Source organism: Molossus molossus, unplaced genomic scaffold (genome assembly GCF_014108415.1).
Source record: "Molossus molossus isolate mMolMol1 unplaced genomic scaffold, mMolMol1.p scaffold_m16_p_17, whole genome shotgun sequence".
NCBI lineage: Eukaryota > Metazoa > Chordata > Mammalia > Chiroptera > Molossidae > Molossus > Molossus molossus.
The window spans coordinates 22,682,083-22,701,436 of record NW_023425352.1 but is presented as its reverse complement, the minus strand read 5'-3'; the positions used below and the strand labels follow the sequence as shown (position 1 = coordinate 22,701,436).

The 19,354-nt window shown below is 45.9% G+C and overlaps 1 protein-coding gene across 3 annotated transcripts; it reads left to right on the top strand.

Annotated features, from left to right (window-relative positions):
- Positions 1-78: 78 nt before the first annotated feature.
- DPCD (deleted in primary ciliary dyskinesia homolog (mouse)) lies at positions 79-18,835 on the top strand. Of its 3 annotated transcripts, none has more exons than XM_036264933.1 (6): positions 79-168; positions 4,910-4,990; positions 10,835-10,959; positions 11,285-11,418; positions 18,030-18,132; positions 18,548-18,835. In XM_036264933.1, exons 1-6 carry the CDS (start codon positions 105-107, stop codon positions 18,650-18,652), a joined length of 612 nt encoding a protein of 203 aa, XP_036120826.1. In that variant the 5' UTR covers positions 79-104; the 3' UTR covers positions 18,653-18,835. The 3 variants fall into 3 exon arrangements, with proteins under 3 accessions (XP_036120826.1, XP_036120825.1, XP_036120827.1); XM_036264932.1 differs by having other exon boundaries at positions 79-207; XM_036264934.1 differs by lacking the exon at positions 79-168 and adding an exon at positions 4,260-4,292.
- The last annotated feature ends 519 nt before the right edge of the window (positions 18,836-19,354 follow it).

Sequence of the window (19,354 nt, the reverse complement as noted above, 5' to 3'; positions counted from 1 at the left end):
TGGGGAAGGAAAATGACCGGAACAATTTCCGGGTCAGCCGGAAGTGACCCTAGGCAGGACGGTCGCCATGGTAGCGGTCGGGCGCGCGGCTGGGCGGAGGGAAGATGGTGGTGACAGGCTGGCTGGAGAGTCTGCGGGCGGCCGAGAAGACAGCACTGCTGCAGGACGGTAACTCGAGGCCCCGCGCGAGTTCCCTCCTTCCCCAGGGTACGCCCTGCGCGCCGGCGCCTCCGGGAAGGGCCTCAGAGCCTGGACCGCAGAGTGGAAGGGTCGCGGCCGCCGCCCAAGCCGGGTCCTGGTTTGCAGATGAGGAAACTGAGACCCAGAGAGATGACGTAACTGGAACACGCATCTCTGGACACCCCCTAGTTTCCTGTAGGCCACCTCGCTCCTCTTGGAGTTCTGCTACGTAATTCCTTTCACATTCATCATGTCATTTGCTCCTCATCAGAGTCCCGAAAGGCTGTTAATTTTCCACCCCGTTTTACAGAAGAGGAAACTGATCCAAGAAGGTTTTAGACCAGCTCCAGATCCCCCAACCAGACAGTGGTACAACTGCATCTTGACCTGGGATCTCACGAACCTCAGTTTTGGGGTTCTGTTGCTCAAGACAGCCTGGTGTCTTGGAAGGGAGGGAGATCTGGGTTCTAGTTAGGACTCTGCCATTAAATCACCAGGCTCTCCAGTCATTCTCTGTACTTGTTTGGACCTCACTTTTCTCACCTGTAAAATGAGCTGGATGGGCTCCCTGCTATCTCTGAGGTCCTTTCAAGCTGTGATATTGTTTGTAAGCGAACCTCTAAATGTTTCCTGGGTTTTCAGTGGAGACAGAGCAAGGGCCTGGGGCTGTGCCTGGAAAAGATGGGCACAGGGCTATGGAACCCTAACGTTCACTCTAGGATCGGCCAGTGTAGGCCCCTCCCTGTACTTCAAGGTCCCTTTGTGGACCCACTTGGCAGCCAGAATGAATTAGGTCTGAATTCCTGTAGCTTTTAGGATACCAATTAGGGACTCACATCTGCAGTCAGAGGCCAATCAGGGAAGCATGGAAATTAAAATCAGCTGCTCACTTGCTCATTCTTAAACACAGCATTTAGGAAGGCCTTACTATGTGCCAAGCTGTGTACTAGAGCAGAAAGAAAAAGACAACAACAACAACAAACAAACCAATATTAAATATATGGCTATGCTTTGGCAAACCTCCCCTGTAGATTTACCCACTTGGTGTATGTGTGGGTGCATTGGGGATGTCACCTCCTTCCCACCAAGAATTACTGCTGTTGGTAATGAAAACCCAATACACTTTATATTTTTCATACTGGAAATATGAAAAATAAATAAGTCACCTATATTCTTACCATCCAGAGATAGTCATAATTTATATTTTATACATAAACTTCTATATTTTTTCTTTAAATTTTTTTCTATGCATATACACTCATTTATTTTTTAACAAGTAGTCATACTAGTATACTTTAAAAGTTTTATATCTATGTACATACCTATATAACAAATACATTTTAAAATAAAGTATACACAGCCCTGGCCGGTTTCCCTCAGTGGTAAGAGCGTTGGCCTGCAGACCAAAGAGTCACAGGTTCAATTCCAGTCAAGGGCACATACCTCAGTTGCAGTTAGATCCCTGGCCCTGGTTGGGGTCGTGTGGGAGGCAACCAGTTGATGTGTCTCTCAGATCGATGTTTCTCTCTCTTCCTCCCTCCTTGCTTCCCTCGCCCTCTATCTGAAAAAAAAAAAAAAGGGGGGGGGGGATATATCCTCCGGTGAGGATTGAAATAAATAAATAAATAAAGTATAAGTAACTATTATATAATCTTTGGGTAAGGGAGGGTATTCTAAGTACAACTTCTGGGTAATAACCACAAAGAAAAAAAAAAAAACAGTTGACTATATAAAAAGTAAACACTTATTTGGGAAAACTCACTTTGCTTATTTATTTTTTTTATCCTCACCCAAGGACATCTTTTGATATTTTGTTCAGATAGAGTGAGAGGGAGAGAGAGAGAGAAACATCGACGTGAAAGGGACACATGGAGTGGTTGCCACCTGCATGACCCAACCAGGGGACAAACTGTAACCAAGGTACGTGCTCTTAGTGGGAACCGAACCCGGGTCTCTCTGGACCGCAGGCCAATGCTCTAACCGCTGAGCCAAACCAGCCAGGGTGGGAAAACTCACTTTAAACAAAATTAAAAGGCAATTGAAACAGGATATTTGTAGCGTATATGACACATGGTTAATATATACAAAGCTCAGTTAGATTAGTAAGAAAAAGATGAATACCCAAGTAAAATAGGCTAAGGCCTAAACAGATAATTCACTAGAAACAACCAGTAAACCCATGAAACAGTGTCAACCTTAGAAATATTTAAAGCCATACAAATTATCCTAGTATGGTTATTAGAGCATGAACGTAGGTATCAAGTGAATTTAAGCCTGGGCTCATCGTGTCCTAGGCTTTATGACCTTGAACAAGTTGTATGACCTTTAAGTCTCAGTTTTCCTTATTTGCGAAATACAGGTAATGGGAACACTTAGGATTATTGTGAAAATTAAATGCAATAAAACATGTAAAGTACCTGGCCAGTAGTAAGCACTGCATCCTGCCTGGACTCAAGACTGGACTCCAGGGGGAGAAAAGGGTCAGGCCAGACACCCTCAGCTACTCACAGGTGACACCTTGTACCCCATTCCTGACAGGAAAACCCCTTCCAGCTCTTTGAGCCATCCAGATGATTAAGGGTGGTGTGACTTAGGGGCCTGCTGAAAGACACACAAATTTGGCGGGTGAGTTTCCCCAGAATATATTATATTAGGAACAACTGTAGAGATCAATGTCCCAGAGGAGTGAATTGGACAGGGGGAAGGCCTAATAGATCGGATACAATTGCAAGTTTTGGCTAGTGGCACCATTAACCCTTTGGTTAAGGGCCTTGGAGGTTTTATTCATCAAATGTATGGTGGACTGACCTACTGGGCATTAGTCCTCTGTTATTAGTCTCACTGAGGAGCCTACCTGTATCCACTTACCTATCTGTAAAAATAGGGGAAATGGCATAGCCACTTTTTTTTTTATTCTCACCTGAGGACATTTTTGCATTTATCTTCAGATAAAGCGGGAAGGAGAGAGGGAGGAAGAGAGAGAGAGAAACATTGATGTGAGAGAGAGACATCGATTGGTTGCCACCCACACAACCCCAGCCAGGGCTGGAGACAAACTGCAACTGAGGTACATGCCCTTAGCGGCAATCGAACTCGGGACTCTCTGGTCCACGGGCTGAGGCTTTAACTGCTGAGCCAAACTGGCCAGGATGGCATAGCTACTTTTATGAAAATGCTTATGATTGTACTACATTGATGGAAGAGATGGGCTAGGATAGTCCCTTGTGTTCTTCCATTCTTTCAATGAAAGGTGAATCAATGTTCATCCATTCTTTCAATGAAAGGTGAATCAATGTTCATCCATTCTTTCTATCAGTACAGTCAGCCCTCGTTTATCATGGTTAATCAGTTCTAGACCCTACTGCGATAAATGAATTTCTGCAAAGTAGGATTTTTTATTTACACAGTCATCCCTCGCCATTTCGCGCTTCAACTTTCGGGGCTTCGCTCTATCGTGGTTTTTTCAAATACTACTGTTTAGCTGAGCTCCTAATATATGCCAGGTACTATGTTTGGTATTAGGGAAACCATAGGCAGGGAGATAAAACCCCTCTTAACTAGTAGAAGATTCAGGCAGTAATTAGTCACACAGATGCAAAATCATAACCAAAATAAATGCTATGAAGAAAACACATGGGGACTAACATCATGTGACTTTGTGATAGGAATGGCCTAAAGATGTGCAGAAGGCAGAATGATAACATGGCTAGAGGGAGTACTTAGTTGGGAAACCCAGTTTAATATCCTGAGAATATAAACTTGGTTTTAGGAACTTGGGAGAGAAAGATAACTGCTTTTATAAGGATCATACTCTGTGGTAAATGCTTCACTATGGATATGAATAAAGCATTAGAGAGGCACAGACAAGGAAGCAAATTTTGCTAAGGTGGCCTGTGGTAGTAGTTTGGGAATACTTCCCAGTGGAAGTGATATTTGAGCTGGTTTTTTTGTTGTTATTGCTAATCCTCACCTGAGGATATTTTTCCTTTAATTTTTAGACAGAGTGGAAGAGAGGGAGGGAAGGAGGGAGAGAGAGAAACATCGATGTGAGGGAGACACATCAACTGGTTCCTGCAGAACCTGACGGGCTGGGGATTGAACCTGCAACTCAGGTATGTGCCCTTGACCAAGAATAGAACCCAAGAACCTTTGGTACAAAGGCCGACACTTTAACCATTGAACCAAACTGGCCAGGGCTTGAGCTAGGGTTTTTTTTGTTTGTTTGTTTGTTTTTTCCTTTATTGATTTTAGAGAGAGAGGAAGGGAGAGGGAGGAGAGATGGAAACATCCATGAGAGAGAATATCGATTGGCCGCCTCCTGCATGCCCCCCTCTGGAGATCTGGCCCACAACCTGGGCATGTGCCCTGACCGGGAATCGAACCGGCGAAGAGGTGCGTGGATCGATGTTCAACCACTGAGCCACACTGGCCGGGCTTGAGCTAGGTTTTGAAGGGCGTGAAGGAGTTCAACAGATGGAAAGAAGTATGGAGTTATTGCTGGTAGAGGAAATAGCAGAGCAAAGAAAGATAATGTTGAAAGTTTTAGAAAGGAAGAGAGTCCGAGGGCATATCTTAAAGCAATGGTGGGCCATGGTTGGCAAGGAGTGGAGGCTCGGGAGTGTTTCTCAATACACCCAAGGCTGTTGGTGTTTCCCAGGTAAACCCCTTTATCTGCAAGGTACAGGCAAAAGGAGGTTTGGGGGTAAGGCACTCTCTGCTTTGTGCGTAGGGAGAAGAAAGGTGCACTATTTGTTCCCAGACGGGAAGGAAATGGCTGAAGAATATGATGAGAAGACAAGTGAACTACTTGGTAAGTGACTGAAGCTCCCAGTGGGCCCTTAGGAACACTTGGGATGACCTGAGCACACTCCTAGCCCAAGGCTTGAGGGAGGAACCCTGTACTAAATGTGGAAGCTAGGGCAGACTAAGGCCCTTGAAGCAAGATTGTTCCAGAGAATAATCAGAGGTCCAGTGCTGGACACCAGAGGTAGAGTGGGATTTGACCAGTAAATCCCATTGAACTCCCAAACAAATGAGAGTGAGTAGATTTTCTATGGTGGGAATAGGGATGTAGATAATCCACTGGGAAAAAATTTACAGAGAAGGTGGAATTGGAAGTGAGCCTTGTAGGCTGAATAGTGGTAAGGGCTGGCTTCCACTGCAGTTTTTTTTGAAGCCACACTAAAAACAAGCAAGTATCAGAGGCAGCACAATTTTTTTTTTTCAATCCTCACCTGAGGACATACTTAGAGAGAGAGAAAAACATTGATATGAGAAACATTGATCAGTTGCTCTCTATATGCTCTCCAACTGGGGATCAAACCCACAACCCAGGCATGTGCCCTGATCGAGAATTGAATCGGTAACCCGGTTGTGCACGGGACAACTCCCAACCTACTGGGCCACTCAGGCCAAGGAGAGGCAGCACTATTAAATATGACCTTTATCTTGGAGAATGTCTGAATCAAAGGCAGTAGGGGTAGAAATGGTAATTTTGTAGCATTGTCATTTGTGTTCCTGGCAGCTCTTTTCCTCTAAGAATAGGCTCATGAATAGGGGCTCCAGCTCATATTTCTGGGAATTATTTGATTTGTCCATTCTATGTTCCCAGGTCCACACATCAGCATTAACCGACTTCCCAGGGCTAGGTGGCTGGTTCTTTGACCCAGGGCCTGAGGCTGTCATCAATGGGAGTTAGTCTCTTTATTAAGTTCTACCTGAAATGCTAAGACCAATGATGGAATCATGGACTGGGTTATTTTCTTGTCATTATTCTTGACTTTAATTTCTTCCTGGGTCTGATCGGCAGGTAGTATTGGTGAGGGAATTTCTTTTCCCTTTTTCTGACAGCTCATAAATGTCCAGAACCGACAACACAGATTACACTGGTTTGCATTCTCTTAGTCTCCAGTCTTAAAATGTGTGTCTTGCGCATGTTCAGTCGCAGAGTGAAGTGTTGATCCCTCCTTATTATGAGCTGCTTGGGCTCTAGTCCCAATTGGTTTAGTCTGGTGCTATTAAAAATCTTGATGTGTTTAGCATATGACACTGATTTGGTGGAAACCAATACAGTAGTAATATCCTCACAATGCATTGTAATTTATAGCGTTCCCAGGGGGTGACAGCCTTGGAATGCCTAACAGGGGCAAGCTTATGAAAGCAGAGGTCACGTGGGCTAACCACCACCATCACCAGACCAGAGACTAGTTGCAGCTCCTCTCCCCCAGCCGCCAGTGTCACCTCTCTTCTCCACACAGAGCAAATCAAACAGCTGTAGCTGCCGTGCTATAAAATAAAACAAACAAACAAAACCTAGGCCTGTTAGTTGTGCTTGGACATGAAATTAAAATGAAAAAAGTCCCGGTTCCTTTATCTGTAGCATCCCATATTAACCTGTCACTTCTCTTGGCAGGTAGGGAACAGGCAGTGGCCTCCAAACTCCTGTTTATTTTTATATATTTTTTATTTTTCTTTTATTTTTTCTATCACTATTTATCTCCTCTTTCACCTCCATGCCCCCACCCTGCTAAACTCCTTTTTCTTAAAAGCACAAATGGAGGTTATTAGGAGAATATTGTTTGGCTAAAGTTTACCTAATAATGATATTAATACCATAACTTTTATTGGGCACCATGCTAAATGCTTTGTGCGAATTATCTCATGTAATCATCCTCACTACAACCTGATGAAGGAGGTACTATTGTCGCCATTTTACAGCTAAAAAGGGGGAGGGGCTCCAAGAGGTTAAGCACCTTCTTGAGAATCGCATAGCTGGTTAGTTTCTGAGCTAGGATTTAAATTAGGTCTGTCTGATTAAGAGCCCATGCTTTAGTCCACAACAACATACTGTTGGGAGTTGAGAATAGTTAATTCTGCTTTCTTTTCTTCATACTAAATTTTGTGCTCTTCAGAAGGACCTGTGTTGGGGCTGGTAGGAGCAGGACAGAGATGGCCAGACAGGACCGCCAGGCCCTTTGAGAAGCTGATCCTTTTCTTACCCATCTCTAGCCAGCCCCACTCCCGGCAGCTGCCCTTGCAAAATACTTTCATTATTAACTTTTAAATATAAATATTCCTAGGGCTTGAGCTGACTTTTACTTGTGCTTTCTGTGAAGTAAAATATGAACAGAGTTTTTGTAGCCATAAATGGGAATAGTTTCTGTTTTTTCAAGCTAATTACATAAATTTGATAATTGGCTAAACTGGTTTTCTGTTAGAAAAACCCAGAAAGTAATTTTCTGAGGAAGAGTTGCCAATAGTGCATCTGTCTAGGACGGAGTTCTTCCAGTTGGTGTTAATAAACATATTAGAGTCATATTTTTTTCTACCCTGTTTGTGTTATTCATTCCTACCCCCCACAATGAATGCTGTATGTATTCATAGAGGAAAAAACTGAAGGGCCCTATAACAATGATCGGAACATCAAACCAGCCCCAGAAGAACACAGCATGTCCAGGGGGGCAGAGGCTGAAGGGCAGGCCATCCCCCAGCGATTACATTGGGATTACCGGCCTAATCTGCTTTGGTATTTGACCGCCAGCCTAACCACCCCAGGCTGCATTTCGAGGATATTGAGCACTTTCATCCCCAAGCACTTCACCAGCTTTATAAATGACCCACTCGATTCCCTTCAGCCTCCTCAGGGATGGGACATGGCAGCTGTTTAATAGCCACATAGCAATGTTGCAGTGTTTTAGGGCAGAAAAGAAGAATCCTGCATCCAGTTTAAGCTGCAGGGAGTATTTAGGAAGGGGGAATGTAATTATCCACGTTGGAAATGGGCCAGGGCTTGGAGCTTCGGGGAAAGAGGCCTTTAGGACCTCCACTTTCCAGCCCACCTGAAAGATGGGGCCTCCTTTCAGCAAACAGTCTTGGACATCAGCCTGCTTCGTGCTGACTTAGGAAAAAGCCCCCAAGCACTGCTTTCGTCATGTATTCCCCATCAGACCCTCTACAGGGTCATTGAAAGTCTTTCCAAGGACTGGCCCTGGCTCAGCTGGGAAGATATGACAGCATCCCAGGGAGCTGCCTCGCACACACCAGTTTGGGTTTAACATATAATCAAATCAGAGTGACAGCAGGTGGAAACAGTCTTCTGTTGCCACAGGAGCTGTCCTTGAGTTCAGGAACAAAGACAGGACAAGAAAGACAAAGTGTGGATCTGCACATGTGCGTTCATGCCCACGTCCATGGGGAAAAAAATAACAAGGACTTCATCAAAATCATTTATTGAATCTTACAAGGGAATGAGTAGAGAGACTTTCTTCTGCATTCTATCAAAGAATTTAATCCCCAAATTGTTTATTTTTTAAAGAGGTGAAACAGCTAAGGATTCTAAGTTCCTGTGACCTGGGTGGCTTTTAAGGTTGGTGGTAATGAAAGGAGTAGCTGATTTTTCTTCTCCTTAGTGTGCTTCTTGGGAAGGCTTCTCTGCAAAACCCAAAAGTCCTTGGAGTAAAAGAATAGACAGAAAACCCTGGGGTTGGAATTGCCTCTCCTGACCACACTGGTATCAAGCTTTAGGACATGATTTAACAAGGCCCATGATTAGAGGAGCCCCAGATAGTTAGGTACTCCTCATACATTATATTTTCAAGTAACCAAAGCTTTTCTTTTAAAGGCTAAAATATAAAAAGAGAAGTAGAGCTACTTAAAAAAATAGAAATCTTTTACAGTATCATACATGCTTATTGAACATTTATAGAATATAATTTAGCCTTTTATTAATGATTCAAATTCTGGACTTGGAGTTAGGAGAACTGAATTTTATCTGTGGCTTTACAAATTTTATCTCTGAGCCTTGATCATTTCTTATACTCTGTCCCCTAGAGAGTGGTGGCAAGGGAAGAAATGCTATTTCTCATTTAAAAACCACAGGCATTGGACTAGCTGCTTTCTGAGGGAACCTCCACGTTTAAGATCTGTGATGACTGTATTTCATTATATAGCAATCCCCTCAGGGTTTAAGGGTGCTTATTTGTCCTCACACTGAATGATCCCAGGTGCTTTGTAGTTCTGACATTGCCCCTTGATGTGATCTGTCCCCTCATGCTATTGCCAATATGCCTTGGAAGACAATTAATTTACTTCTCTATTCTACATGTAGCATTTTATATACATAGTCTGAGTGAGAATCCAGGAGTGATCTTTCCTACATTATAGAGTGAGGTGTGTGGGTCTTGTCACAAAAAGCCACTACTTGGAGGCATTTGTCACTTCTGAGTTTGTGACTATGACAGAGGTCCCCAGAAGGCTGGCTTCTAGTTAAGCAAGGTGCTGTATTACATGATTAGATTTGGATATACTCCCGGTCACAGTCCATTCATTTAAAAGAGTAGAAGTATTTGTGGAAAAAAAAAAAAAAAAAGTTGCCTATAAAGCATATTTCCAAGTTTTACTCTTCCATATTAATTTTCATTATAAACTTGGAAATGTGTTTCAAGGGAGAATTTTTGGCCCTAAGATGTAATAAAATCATACTGCAGAATGCAGCAGACCTTATAAAAGCACATATTCAAGGGAAAATTCTAATTTTACAGCACACTTTTGTGTTCAACTTTTGTGCCTTACTTGGAGCAGTGAGGGTGTTTGGATTTGGCACAGCTGCTCCAAACATCTCAAAGAAACCCGCCGCTCCCCTGATTCAGAGAATCAGACTGCAGCTCTCATCCCCCAGCCCAGAAAAAGCAGCTAACTGGAATCCATGGCCCATTTTGGGTTGTTGAACTCCTAACAGCAGCTTTAGGAAGGCTGCTGGCCTTAAGCAGCACCTGGGCTGCCCAGGTTGGAGTATACCTCTGTGCAGCAGGAAGAGAAAGGAACAGAGAGGTTACAGCTCTGGAGGGTCTCTTGCAGTGATGGGCTGTCCCATGACCACAATTCCCTGATGATACATACAGCTGAGTGGGGTGCCTGGCAGAGCTTTTTAGATAATGTCCATTAAACTAGTTTTCTCCCTTATAATTCCCATAAGGTATGTTTGGCAAAAAAAATCTGGCTTGTAAAACAAAGTAAAATAGAGATAGTTGTTTGTATTATAAAAGGATGATTCTGCTTCACAAAAAAATTCACATTAGATCTTCTATAAATAATGAATTTAAAATATGGTGTGTACCTGTGTTTTGTTTGAATACAACTTTGAGGGCTGTTGTTTTAAGCCGGGTATACCTGAAGTGAGTGAATTTCTACATTTGGACTTTCTGATTCATGAGGCAAATCTGCCTATCAGCTTTCACCCTCAATTCATTTTTCCTTTATACATTTTTAGAGGGAAAAATGCATGTCAACTCACACATTTTGGGATCCAAATTTTCCCAATTACCAGTAGCTACCCTTTTCCTAACCCTCGCATCTTCCCCTTACTGGAAGCCACAACTGGGGGGTTCTTGTCTCCACTTGACTTCTTGCAGAGCTGTGTTCCAGTTCCTTTTGTCTGGGCACTCATGATATGGGCTTTATAAGTTGTCTAATATTGAAACGCTCAACTGAGATTTCAGAGTCTGAGAGGTCCCTGCTCAGATGGACAAAAAGCCAGTATAAAGGGGCCTGTAGCTCCCACTTTTATCCTATTCCACCTATTGATGTGAAGTCGATGATTCAACAGAAAAGAGCAAAGCCCCTTTCCCATAACCCCATTGCTTTTTTCTCTCCCCAGTAAGAAAATGGCGTGTAAAAAGTGCCCTGGGAGCGTTGGGCCAGTGGCAGATTGAGGTGGGAGAGCCAGCACCCCATGGAGCAGGGAATCTGGGGTGTGAACTCATCAAGGAAAGCAATGCCAACGTATGTTTATCTATCAGGTGTCTTGTGGAGGGGGTGCTAAGTGGGGAGCGGGCTCCTGGTCCTTGAGGAAAGGGACCATGTCTTGTTCACCTCTTCATCTCTAGTTTGCCCACCTGGATACAGTGCTCTAGAAAGTTTTGCCTGGAGTGGTCATCTCAGGGCAAGGGCTTCAGGCCTGGAATGTCACAGTGATAAAAGCATCAGAGGGAGCTGAGAAGAGCTGAGCATCTCCCATTGAGCCCATGGGCAGAGATTTGTGGCGGGGGAGCCATTCCTTTCTATTCCTCTCCAAGAACAGTCCTGGAGTTGGATTTGTCTTTTGCAGCCCATCTTCATGCGCAAGGACACCAAGATGTGTTTCCAGTGGCGGATTCGAAATCTCCCCTACCCTAAGGATGTCTATAATGTCTATGTGGACCAGCAGGAGCGCTGTGTTGTCGTCAGAACAACTAACAAAAAGTAAGTAGCGTGGGTGATAGTGGCCTGCTTATGTTTGAGCAGGGTGGGGGTGGGGTTGAACCTGAGTTAGGGCTCAGACTGCTACCTACCCTGGGTGGGTGGTGGTGGGGAGGGCAGAGAAGCCTCCTCTTCCAGCTCTGAGGGAGAGAAGGAAGAGGGCTTTACTAAAACCCAGTAGGTGATTAATGCTGAAAGGCTTCCTCCCTGCAGGACCAGCTATAATAATGTAATCAGCTCCATCAGGTCGGGGAAATTTGAAAAAGTGTCTGGTCTAATACCTGGCATATACTAGGGCTCAATAAATATTTTTTGAATGAATGAGGAGATGAGGGAATCACCAGGTTATTAACTTGTGATCTTAGGTGCTTCTGTTAAAAGGTTATTGTGACCTTGACCTCTGGATCCATGGGCTGGATCCAGTCCACGGTGAACTTAGCCTGGTGATACCACTGTTGGAGCTGGCAGGGAGCTAGGGCCTGGAAGGCACACCTGTCTGGGGTGGCAGTTACAGGACTTTCAAGTGCTGGTTTAGGAGTAGCAACCCTGACCCCTTCCTGAACTGAGGGACAGTGGGCAGGTGCTTTGGCCTCTTGAAAGTCTCTTGCATTATGTTTCAAAGGGCGCACTCCACTTCCCTTCTCTCTTCTCCTTGTGACATTTTGGTGGAGAGAGGCAAAATGAGGGGTTAAGGGGACAGAGGTAGCCAACATGGAGATTCGATCCTGGCAAGGCTGCTTCCAGGCTGACCGTCTTGGAAATGTATTGATCCTATTGGGTTTCTAGAGCTCTGACTAAGTACAGGAGGAAGAATAGCCCTGTAATGAATCAGTTTTACCATGGGCCAGAGGGATTGCAGTGTAGGGCCAACTCCTATGACATCGACTTGACATCGATTGAAATGGAAGATTTTATGAGTTACTGGTCCTGTGAAGCCACCCACGCTGGGTGCTAAGCTTAGTTTAGCTAACCTTACTGGTTTACATGCAGTAAGGAAGACCCAGCTCTTTGTCCATTTTCTTACATGGTGTGGTGCCAGCCTCCCCCCGCACCCCCCAGACCTCAGGTCCACCAGGCCCACAGGGAAGCAGCATGGTTCCCAGGCTCCCCCGGTGCAGCCCTGGGTCCTGCCTACTTCTTATGACCCTCCACCCCCCACTCTATCACTTCAGCAGTGTTAAGGGGACAGGGAAGGGGTAGAGATGAATGAATTAATTTCGGGATTATTGCTGTACATGCAGCCAGTAGCCCCTGCAGTGGGCCTTGTCTATAAATATAAAGTCATAATAATAAGGGTTTGCGTTTATAAAGCACTTTGAAGCCCTCAGACAAAAAGCACTTTATTCCTGTTATTGTTCTCATCATTAACAGGAGGCAGTGTCTAAAGTAGAATTTAGCAATTTCAGACAACAGAGAAATTGCCTTTAGGAAAACAAATTCCATACTTCAGCAAGCATTCCCTGGTGTAAGAGGCCTTGGGTCCAAACTGGGAACAAAAGTGCTTCTGATAGCACTTGAATCTGCAGCCCAGCAGTTTGTGGATCTGGCTGCTGCCTCCCTTTTGTCCCCCAGAGGTCACTGTCGAATACAGATATCAGGCAGAAATGTGATTACCAGGGAATGAGAGGAGAGAGACTAGCTAGCTCACCAAAAAATTCATCAGAGGGCAGATCCTCTGGGTCCTAGCTCTTGCACATATGCAGCCATAGGTGGCGCTGTTGGCCAGGAGCTCCATGGCTAGAGGCCCAGTTCAGGGCCCAAGGCAGGGGGGAGACATTTTTGAACTGATGGGTGAGGCCAGGAGGGATAGGAGTAGTGCCTTGGGATGGGGCAGGGCCAGGGATTGGAGGGGAGAGGATTTTGTCAGTACCACTTTGGAGCTAACACTGACCATCTGGTTCAGTGGCCCAGCCTAGCTCAACCCAGCTTTCCTCGGGCGCTTCTGCTGGGAGGTAGGCGAGAAGGGTCGCTAAACCCTTAATCCTGAGCTTAGTGGCATTTTCAACTTTTACCTGGAGTAGTAATGTGTCCTATACTTTTATTACCACTAATTAAACAGAACTTTATGGCTATTCCTTTGAGCAAGTTTAACTTTCTCAGAATACTTTAAAAATGTGTTTTCTGATTATCACTCCTCCAGAGGTGGGCAGGGTACATATCTTTATTCTTGTGTTATATAGTATTATATAAGTGTATCTGTAAAGTCAGCACAATGGACTGACTTGCCAAAGGTAAAGTTAGTGATGGTCTCAATGCCCAGGCATCTGCGGTTTCCACCACACCATGGCACTTCTGTCTGATTTTACTTCTTCACTCGCCTGGAAGTTCCGTGACTGCCCATTCGAATACGCTGGAATGTGGTTACTAATAAAAGCCAGAGTTCCTTTGTCCATACTTGCTTGTCCCTGAAGAACTGGGTTGGCTACTTTTCTTGAAGGAATTGATTCCAGTGTATCATGTCCTTGGCCTCAGGTATTAGTGAGGGAAGGAGGAAAGTCTTTTCCAAGATCCCAGTGTGGCACCATCTGTTCCTGTTAAGAGAGTTTGTGCAAAAAGAAAGTTCTTAGCCTCAGCCTAGAAGCTGGCAGCTGTAAGTGGAATGGGGTGCTGGGGTGGAAAGATGTCAGCTTAAATCTGGCCTCTCTCATGTATTAGTTGTAGTATTTTGATTTCTTTATTGATTTTAGAGAGAGAAAGAGAGAGATAGAGACATCGATTGGCCGCCTCCTGCATGCCCCCCACTGGGGGTTTGGCCCACAACCTGGGCATGTGCGCTGACCAGGAATCGAACTGACGACCTCTTGGTGCATGGGTTGACGCTCAACCACTGAGCCACATTGGCCGGGCTAGTTGTAATATTTTGGACAAGGCTTCCTCATCTACTACAGAATACTCATACCTACTTCACAGATTGGGGAATTTGATGAAATTGTATACATACAAATGGCCAGCCTTAAGCAGGTCTTCAACAATTCTTTGGAAATTAGAATGTGAAGGGAGGTTGGCTGATTTGGCATCAGTGATAAGTGACACTGTAGGAGGTGTTAATAGACATTGCTAGAAAAAAGTATTCTGTGTTCAAATAATTGTAGGAAACTGGATTAAAGGAGTTTCTCTTCAGGAGGACTTCTGAGAACCTTTAGTATGTGAGTGTGTATTGTGACTGTCTAGGAGGGCAGGGTGAACAGTTTTCCCAGAGCCTGATGTTTAAGAAAGAAGGAAGATTTGCCTACTTGTTTTCTAAGGGCTGGACTGGCTGGAGGCTTCTCTTGACTACTCTGGCCAACCCTGTGTGCCCCGTGGTGTGTGGAGCATGGCCCGTGCGACTGTCCACAGTGGTTCTGCTGCTACTTTCAGCCTTGTGTGTCTTTCTCTCTGAAGACCTGACTTCTGTGCCCTTTCTCAGTTGACTGCAAGGGAGAATGGGTTGGGAAAGGACTGGGAGTTGGGAAGGCGATACAGTGGGAAGACAGTGATGGGGTGTGGTAGGTCATTTCTGAGAGCCAAAATGAAGGAGCTGTCCTTTGGCACACATAGAGGAAAGTCAGCCTGCTCCGGCCTGTTGGACTGGCACCTGCAGACTTAAAGTTTATCTAGGACAGCCCCTTTATTTGAGGAGGAAACTGAGGCTCAAAGTTAAATGGCCTGTCCTACTGAGAGCCTTTGCTTCCACATGTCTTTTGAACACTTTTGAGGTTCAGAAAGAAAGACGACCATGTGTTAGAGAGAGTGCTGTGGAGACCTGCAGGGTGGCTAGATCCCTGAGGAGCCCACCTCCCATATCTGCCCCATCCTTGGACAGATGCAGGGAACGTAGACCAGGTGGTCTGTTACTTAGAAGTGAGAATGTAGAAAGATAGAGGGGTCAGGAGACTTGGGGAATTATCACTTGTTATTAGAGCATCACCATTTACCAGATTTGTGACTTGGGCAAGATCCCTAACTTTTCTGTGCCTGTTTCCTCTTCTGTAAAAGAGAGATAATAGAAGTAGTAACCAACCTGAGAAGGTTGTTTTGAGGAGTCAATGTGTAGAACAGCACCTGGCACAGAATAAGCATTAATAAATGTCACCTCTTGCTGTGTGGCTGAGACAGAGAGCAATGAAGGGAGATGAAAATAGGGGAGTGTTGGATATCTGCAAGAAGCCAGGAACCACCTGCTATGAGAGTTTAACTTTCAGCAGAGACACAACATGGTCTCCTAAGGCAGGGATATGGCCTTGTTTCCTCTTCATCCTTAAGTTCCGAGGCTCACAGCTCAAGGCCTGGGACACAGGTGATGCCTAAGAAATGTTTGCTGCCTACCTAAGGCTGCCTGAGGCTGAGTATTTTGGCTTCTCCGAAAGCACAGTGGGTCTCTCTCTAGTCCAGGTGCTGGTGAGAAAGTCAAGTGCAGTTCCTCTCAAGACAAACCCCAAGGTCAGGGAATGGCAGGGAGAGGGCTGCTTCCTGAAGAGAAATGGCCCATACTCCGTTGAACACTGCCCATCACGTGCTTCTGAGGAAAATTGTTTAACCTCAATAAACTAAACCCATTCAAATAGACTCAAAATAAAACTGCATCTCCAGACCCACTGCCTCCTTTCCTCTAACCTCATGAAAGATGGGATATAGGACAGAGGAGGCAAGCCACGCACCTCAAGCTCCCTTCAATCTTTTTTTTTGTGTGTGTGCGTACCCCTAGCGGAAACCGAACCCAGGACTCTCTGGTCCGCAGGCCAATGCTCAGTTGCTGAGCCGAACTGGCCAGGGCGCTCCCTTCAGTTTTGTTGCCATTTCCATAAGGCCAAGCTCCAGGATTCTTTTCCTCGTCCCACTGCCCCAGTCTGGGGAATGTGGCTTGAGAGTGCCCCTCTGAGGGTGCACAGGTATGTCCCTGTCCCTGCAGCACACAAGCCAGGTTGGCAGAAAGGCTGTCCCCATGCTCTACAGGGCAAAGCCTTACACAGACCCCTTGGGTTCAGCTGGGCTACAAGTGCCTGAGCTGCTTCTCTTCCAATTCTGCTTCTGTGTATATTTGCAAGGAAGATGTTAACACTTCCTAACAAGCCTTTGTGTTCATCTAATCTTTGCTGTTTAACCTTTGACTCCCCCCTATTATCAGTGTCTGCCACCTTTGCTGGCCAGACCAAGGGCCCCAGGAAAAGACCTCAGCCTGGGCTGCCTAGGAAGAGGATGAGGCCAGCATTCCACTCCAGTTTGCAGGCAGATGGATCACCTTTCCCTGGGGCAGAGCTTTGGAAAATAAAGCAAACCTGTAGTGCCATTAGGAACTCCCAGCCCCCACTCCTTTTGAACTGTCAGCCTTTAAGTAAACATTCTTTTCCTGCCATGGGTCCCAGCACCTTGGTGGGGAGTGGGAGACCTGGGAGGAGAGGGGCCCTGAAGAGCCTCTGCTGAACTAAGGGATTTGGGTAGGGAGAGCAGGGCAAAAGTGCTGCATTGATGTCAACTCTCTGAGTCCCCAGGGCATCAGGGCTTTTGAAGTGGACTCGAGGTAGCTGTCACCACAAGGACCAAGCTCCTCTGAAGTATTAAAAGCCCCATCCTCTCCAGCGCCTCACTTGAGTTGTTTGTACCTGCCTGCAGCGTTTCCCTTCCCAACCCACACATCCTCGGCAGCTGCAGTGATGCTCTGCCTGGGTGACAGGTCTGGCAGCCATTGATCAGAGTCTAGCTACACTTCCACCAAGGAAAATGCCATGCGGACCTATGGCTAGGGACAAGTAGGCCATTCTCTGTGCTCTGGTGTGATGAGAACCAGACAAGAAGCAAGGAACTTCAATCCTGACTTCATTGACACCAGGCAAGACATTTCACCTCTGAGCCCAAATTTCCTCTTTGGTAAAGGTCAAATTTCCTGCAAAACGAAGTCCAGTTATACACATTATGGTCTGGGTGGTACTGAGTTTTGCTTTTTGTTATTTTTACTAAAAGGGATCATTAATCTCTGGACTAGCACCTGCAGATGATAGTTGTGTGTGTGGTGTGTGAAAATAGAGGAGTGGGGCTCGGGGTCAGCAATGTAGTCCTGAGCCCCAGAGATCCAGCTTCCTTGATGAGTCACATGGTTCATCTTCTCGGGGAGTTTTCTCCTGTGGATGTACTTCCCTCTCTGGTCTACAAGTAGAGTCAGCTAATAAGGCCTTGAGAGATCCCAACAGAGGAAAAGGTAGCTGAGGTCTTCAGTGGAAGTCCCATGTAAATGTCAGCTGTCAGTCCCCAGCTTTGGGGGACAGCCCTAGATGTCCTTATTCTGCCCCTTGTTAGCACTTGGGGTAAAGAGGAGGTCTAGCTTGCTTGAGCTATCTGTGTATTCCATGTTTCTTCTACATGTCCTCGGTGGTCCCAAGCCTGAAGTATAAGTCATTCTAACCCATGGTCTAGTCAAGGAATCATGACCAATTCTGCTCTTCTACTGCTAGGCTGGTCATAAGGCCTTTCCTCTTTTTATTTCAGGGCCACTAAGCTCCAAAATAGTGGCTTCCCTTCTTCCTCTCTGGCTGTTGGAAGGTGTGAGAGAACTGTGCAGAAGCTTGGCAATACAGGGCCTGATGCCCAGTTGTTGGGGTAACCTTGTCAGGTGTCCCCATGATCCCTTTATGTCCCCACAGGTACTACAAGAAGTTCTCTATTACTGATCTGGAAAGATACCAGCTACCTCTGGATGATTCTTTGCTGAGCTTTGCTTATGCCAACTGCACCCTGATCATCTCCGTAAGATTCACACAGACTTCTTAGCCACTGCATCAGGGACAAGCTCCCTTTTTCCCTGCCCAATTCCCATTCCATGGAAGTCCCCAGTTGTAGCCCTAACCTCTGGGGTATACTTATCACAGAATAGGCATCTCTATTTCAGCATGGGGAGAGCAGAGTGGGGGCTCAGGGAGGAACCTGATCTTATGAATGACAGCTATTAGAGGATAGAGGGTAATGGGGTGGGGTGGAAATCATAGACTGGGGTTCTGGTTCAAGGGCTGCTCTTACCCAGCCATGTGACCTTGAGCAAATCATTCAACCCTGTAGGCCTCAGTTTCCTCACCTTTGAATAAAAGGATTAGAAGGGGCTGTAAATGTGGGGGGGGGGGGGTCAGATAACTGAATTATGTCCTCTTCCTGGCTCCATCTACAGTACCAGAAGCCAAAGGAGGTCCTGGTGGCTGAGTCGGAGCTGCAGAAGGAGCTAAAGAAGGTAAAGATGGCCCACAGCAGTGACAGGGACTGCAAGACCCAGTAGTGGACACCTGCACCTCTGGCTTGGAGGGTGGATAAGGCTCTTCCTGTCACCTGAAAGACTTTGCAGCCTGGGCCTTTCTGGCACCTCTTCTCTTCCAGGAGCTAACCAGGCTCTGTAAGAACTAAGACTCGGGGTACTCCGGCCTCCTGCATCATGGTCTTACCTCCTGAGTAAAGTCATTCTGAGTCACTGTGGGTAGACTTCCCTCTTATCCACTTCTGTGTGCTCCTGGGGAGGCAGGGTGCTGGAGTTGACATTCCCTTCTCTATCCTAGAGACCTTCCACATAAAGCTTCCATATAAAGGGAGGTATGGGCCTTCGATGGCAAAGGTGACGGGGGAACCCTGACCCCAGCTAGAGAGGGCCAGCATCTTCCCCAGCCTGTTTGCATAAACTCAGAAGACAACTAGGCTGGAAGGGGCCCTACACTACCTTAGCTTTCAGATGTGTCCCAGAGGAACTCCCTAAGTAAGATAGGGTGGGTGAGGGAGAAGTTTTTATTTAAAAATGCAGAAACCTTGGACACAGAGCCCAGGATGTGAAGACACTGTGGGTGAAAAGCCAGAATAAGGGTGGTAGCCTTGTGAAGAGTATGTGCATGTTGTGTTCGGGTGAGGAAGGGTCACTGCAGATGGACAGCAGCTTAGCCCCTGGCCACCTGGAGTCCTTTGATGGTCCCCTCCCCATACCCTCCAGATGACA